This window comes from Gracilinanus agilis, chromosome 3, assembly GCF_016433145.1.
Source record: "Gracilinanus agilis isolate LMUSP501 chromosome 3, AgileGrace, whole genome shotgun sequence".
NCBI classification, from domain to species: domain Eukaryota; kingdom Metazoa; phylum Chordata; class Mammalia; order Didelphimorphia; family Didelphidae; genus Gracilinanus; species Gracilinanus agilis.
Genome location: NC_058132.1, coordinates 24,895,584 through 24,901,324, shown reverse-complemented (window position 1 = coordinate 24,901,324; position 5,741 = coordinate 24,895,584). Strand labels below are relative to the sequence as shown.

General features: G+C 48.7%; 1 protein-coding gene across 1 annotated transcript in view; it reads left to right on the top strand.

The window, feature by feature from the left end:
• The first annotated feature begins 4,952 nt into the window (after positions 1–4,952).
• SLC1A5 (solute carrier family 1 member 5) overlaps positions 4,953–5,741 on the top strand; it is a 10,584-nt gene continuing 9,795 nt past the window's right edge. Inside the window, exon 1 of the mRNA XM_044671106.1 lies at positions 4,953–5,665. Coding sequence (XP_044527041.1) covers positions 5,142–5,665 — 524 coding nt within the window. The 5' untranslated portion in view covers positions 4,953–5,141. The remainder of the gene's footprint in view (positions 5,666–5,741) is intronic.

The window sequence follows — 5,741 nt, the reverse complement described above, 5'->3', positions numbered from 1 at the left end:
CCTTAAGGTCTCTAAGACCTTCACAGTCCTCCAAGACTATTCTCAATTCGCCTGTGTCTGTATTGTTTGTACATTGTGGTTTGTATTGTTTCCCCCTCCAGAATGTGAACATTTTCCTTTGCTTTGTATCTCTAGCTTGGCACATAGTAGGTCCTTAAAGCCTTCTACTTTTGCAGGTTGACATCTTTTTTTTTTTAAACCCTTAACTTCTGTGTATTGGCTCCTAGGTGGAAGAGTGGTAAGGGTGGGCAATGGGGGTCAAGTGACTTGCCCAGGGCCACACAGCTGGGAAGTGTCTGAGGCCAGATTTGAACCTAGGACCTCCTGTCTCTAGGCCTGACTCTCAATCCACTGAGCTACCCAGCTGCCCCAGGTTGACATCTTTGGCAAGCCTTGAACCCCTCTGCAGGGACTTTGGGTTCCTCATCTTTAAATGAGGCAGTTAGGTTAGCCTCTCTGAGAGTCCTTGCTCTAAATCTTTGCCTTATAATGTGAGTCCAAGTGCCATAACGTGGCCCCCAACCCCCTTGAATCCCTGGTATCGGTTGTGTTTTGCTCCTGGGACAAGGCAGGGGAAGGTGCCAGAGGAGGGAGAGTCTTTGGAGACCTTTGGTCTGCCCCTTTCTCTCTTGGGCACCAGAGGCCTCCCCCAGCCACCCCACTGAAGACTTAATGTGGAGCAATCATCCACTGTGGACCAGAGGCTTCCCTATAAGCTCTCGGTGTGTGGTGGGCAACTCTGCGGGCACAGATACAAGTGGAAAGCAGACAATTCTTGTCTTCCAGGAGCTTTTATTCATTCTAACGATAGAAGACAATCCGTAAGAGGGAGCTGAAAAGTTGAGGGTGTGATGGAGAGAGCTCCCCGGGTCTGGGGGCATCCTGACCTTTGAACAACTCTCTCTCCAGGGGGAGAAATGTATGCTGGACACACTTGTAAATTGAATCTGTATTACTAAACTTGCACAAGTCTAGAAATCTGCCAGATAAGAAACTGAGCCCTGGTTTGGTGACTGCATTGAAAATTGAACAATTGACTCAGATTGGTCTGAGCTGGCTCTGGCACAGCCCTGTCGAGCACCTACCATGTAGGCATGGAGAGAGTCACATTTTGGATTCAACCTGGCTTAGGTTCAGGACCTCCAGACACATACAAACTGGGTGACTTTAAAAGAGTAACAACCCCCCACCCCTGAGTGCTTCAAGTACCTCTCTAAGTCTAGAAATAAAATCATAGTTTAGGGCCAAAAAGATTTTAACGAGTTAAGCAGTGGGAATACAAATTAATCTCTACTTATCAAGGACCTTCTATCTGAGGCAGCTAGGTGGAACATTGGATAAAGCACCAGGCCTGAGGTCAGGAAGGCTCATCTTCCTGATTTTAAATCTGGCCTCAGATACTCATTAGCTGTGGGACTCTGGGTACGTGACTAAATCCTGTTGGCCTCAGTTTCCTCGTCTGTAAAATGAGTTGGAGAAGGAAATAGAAAACTACTCCAGTTTCTTTGCCCCAAAAACCCCAAATTGGGTCCCGAAGAGTTGGACTAATATGTGGGGATACAAGAAAAAAAAATCTAGGCCCTTCCCCTGCCTAGGGGCTTAGATTCTACTGAGCTTACTCTGGGAACTTGTAGGAACTAGGAGGGAAGAGGGAACTGAGAGCTGGAATGAAGCCAGAAGAGATTAGGGGAAATTTTTATCTGAGTGTAGAGGGACAGAGACAGGAATGGTGAGCAAACTTGGAGTATTTATACCTATACATCTGCATACACATAATATTCCTGGGTATGGTGGGTCTGGGGACCACTGGGCATAGGACCTTTCTAGGGTAGCTCCTGGGAAGCTTTGAGAACAGCTCATGGGTTTAGAATTCTACCTAGAATATCTCTGTGAGCCAAGGCATTTCCTTCCTTCTACTGATTATAAATGTCTAGAGTACAACATATACTTCATTATCTTCTTCTAGGAGATTCAGGGATTTCAAAAAGAATGATATAAATAGCTATTAAAACTGTAGAGACCTTTTTTATGCATTCTGATTGGCTCTTCAGGACAACCAAAAGGTGTTATCCCCATTTTAAAAGGGGAGGAAACTGTTGCAAAGAACCTTTCCTGATCTTCCCCAGCTGCTAATGTCTTCTCTCAGACTGCCTTCCATTTAATTATTTACATGTTGACCCCTCCTTTAGAATGTGAGCTCCTCAATTTGAACATAAGAGGTCATACCATAAAAAAAAAACCAAAAAACTGGAAAAGAAACAAGTCATGTCCCTTTCGCAGTTATAGGTAAAAGCGTTCTTAACCAAACAAGCTATAGAGGTGATTAGAAAAGATTAAATATAACTTTTATTATGGGAAATTTAAAAACTTCTGCACAAACAAAATTAATGCAACTAAGATAGGAGGGGAAGCCATTGAATGGGGAAAATATCTTTTTATCATATTTCTCAGATAAGAGTCCAAAATCCAAGAGACATGGGAAATAGATAAGACCAAAAATCCATTCTCCAATAGATAAGTAGTGAAGAGATATAGAGGAATTGTTCTCTAAAGAATTGCAAACTTTTAGCCACCATATAAAAGAATGCTTCAAATCACTGATATCAGGAGACTGAAAAATAAAAAACCCTCTTTGCAATTGTTTCTCATCTGGCTACTTTCCAGGACTTGGTTCCCCACATTTCATCATTCTGCAAGATGAACTATATATATATATAAAACTATATATATAATAGAAATGTCCTTCAGATAATTTTTCACTCTGCCTATAGTATTTCATCATTCCCTCTAACCTTAAGATGGATATGGTTCTTCTCTTAACCCTTTCATCATATACATACAATTCTGTTTCTTTAATCTCATTAGATTATAAATTCCTTGAAGGAAGGGACTTTTCAAGTCTTTCTTTCTATTCCAAGCTAGCCTTTAGCACAGAGCCTAGCACACAGCAGATGCTTAAGAAATATTTGATTGACTCTAATCCAGAGATTTCATCTTCCATGCTGAAAATTGGGAAAGAGGACACAAGTAGCCAATGGTGGAAAGAATGTGAAAAGAATGGAATATTATACATTGTTGGTGGATTGTGGACACTAGTAGAACCATTCTGGAAAGCATTTTGGAATCAGGCAAATAAATTGACCAAAATGTCCATACCTTTTGACCCAGAGGTTCCACTATTAGGCATATATCCAAGGGATAACCGATAAAAAAAGAATGTCCCCACAGGCCCAAAAGTATTTATAGCAGCACTTTTGGTGAAAGCAAAGAACTAGAAACCAAGTTGATTCCCATGGATTGAGGAATAGCTGAACAAATTGTGATCCATTTATAGAATGGAATATTATTGTGCACCATGAAGAATATGATGAATACTGGGAATTATGAAAAGACTTAAATGAAGTCTTTCATTTATGGAAGCACCAACAACAAAATCACAAAGAACAAGCACAGTGGAGATATGAAAAGACAGCTCCCTGGGCAGAATTAGAGAAGATTAAATGTCACTTTTATTATGGGAAATTTAAAAAGTTCCGCACAAACAAAATTAATGCATCTAAGATAGGAGGGCAGAAGTATATATGCATGTGTGTCCACTGGTGTGGAATATGGTACATATTCTCATATTTATAATTTTTAAATGTATTAATCTGTTGTACAGATCTCTCTCCCCTTACCATCCGTATTAGAAATGATATTAATAATCCGGATTACAACTTGCCCAGGATCACATAGCTAGGAAGTCTCTGAGGCTACACTTGAACCCAGGACCACCTGTCTCCAGGCCTGGCTCTCTAAGCACTCGGTTCCCTAGCTGCCTCTCTCTCTCTCAAAAAATTCTTTGCTTTGTGTATTGGCTCTCTGGGAGGGGTGAGGAGAGATAAAGGGGGAAATTTAAGTGATAAAAAAAATCAATTAGATCCATTTTTTAAAAGCAATAACAGGTCTTGGGGGCTGGGGGGGGGGGAATCTTTGTCTTTTCTGGTAACTACGGTACTTAGCACCCAGACTGGCAGATAAGAAGTGATTAATGAATGCTTGTGGATTGGGAAAGGTCCGGTGCCTAGCCTAAGGCGACAGAGGTCTGGAAATTTGAACCCTGGGTCTTCCCACCTCTAATTCGAGCATTCTCCCGTTAGGAGGATTTCTGCTTCACTCTTGGCAGGATCTCAGGATGTGCTCCTCCCCAGCCCTTAAGGTCACCTCAGTTCCCTCTCCCCAGCAACTCTTGTTGCCCTCCTAAGTCCCCTCTCCCTAGTTTTCTTCACCCCAGCATTTCTCATCAACATCCCTCCTGGCTCCCCTCTTCTCCCCAGAATTCCTTATCAGGTACTTCTTGGTTCCCCAAAGGTAACTAACTCCCCAGCATTCCTTGTGGGTCCCCCAAATCCCCTCTCCCCAGCTTTCTTCGGGGTTCCCCAGGTCCCCTCTTCCCAATATTTCTTCTCAGTACCCTTGATTTCGTCCAAGACTCATCTCCTCGGCATCCCTCGGCAGCATCCCTCGTAGCTCTCCAAGCCCCCTCTCCCCAGCTTTCCTCGTGGCTCTACCAGGCTCCTTTTCCCCAGCATCCCTCCTCAGCATCCCTCAGGACTCCCCAAGCTCCATTCTCCTGAGTATTCCTCGAGGCTTCCTCAAGGCCTTCTCCCTAGGGTCTCTCGGCGTGTGCAGGTGGAGAGCCGTTGGGAGCAGCTGTGGACCCGTTGGTGCTTCTGGCGGGAAAACCTTCAGCCCTCTCGGCAGCCGAGCCCCCAAGAAGCCCCGCCCCGGGCATTGTTTTCCTCCTCTCCCCGCCCCCGATCGGAGTCCGGAGCCCCAGTTGGGAGCGGGAGGTGGGCGGGGGCCGGGCTCCTCGGCCAATCAGGACCCGCGGTGGGGCGGGGTGGGGGGCGGGCCCTCGTTTAATCCGCTTGCTTCCGCTGGCTGGGCTCACACTCCCAGCGGAGGCTCGCCTTGCCGGTGAGTTCCGAGCCGGCTACCCAGCACACTCTGAGCCCCTCGGAGCTGAAGCCTTCCCCGGGAGCCCCGTGCCCACTGAGCGCGGGCTCTATAGCCGGGCGCCGGGCGAGCGGACCGCGAGGAAGAGGCCGACGGGGCCGAAGAGTCCGAAGAAGGGACCCGCAGACCCCCGAGTGGCCAGGATGGTGGCAGAGGCGGCCCGGGGCAGCCCCAAGCCCGGAGAGGCCAACGGCGTAGTGGCGGGCGCGGGGCCCCCGGGCCGCGCGGGCGGCGCGGGCCGGCGGGCGCAGCGGCTGCGCTCGTGCCTGCGCGCCCACCTGCTGGTGCTGCTGACCGTGGCTGGAGTGGTGGCGGGCGCTGGGCTGGGCCTGGCCGTGGCGCGCTGGGTGCCGCGCCTGAGCCGGGCGCATCTAGTGGCCTTCGGCTTCCCGGGGGAGCTGCTGCTGCGCCTGCTGCGCCTGATCATCCTGCCGCTCGTGGTGTGCAGCCTGGTGGGCGGCGCTGCTAGCCTGGACCCGGTGGCACTGGGCCGCGTGGGTGGCTGGGCGCTGCTCTTCTTCATGCTTACCACACTTATGGCCTCGTCGCTTGGCGTGGGGCTCGCCTTTGCCTTGCGTCCGGGAGTAGGCATCCAGGTCCAGGCGGCACACGACACGCAGCCGCACCCCACCAAGGAGATGCTCGACTCCTTCCTGGACCTCTTCAGGTACTGCCCCCCAGGGGCTCCGCGTGGTGCGTGCGGCCACATGCCACGTGGTGCCCGGATGTGGGGTCCCCCCCCC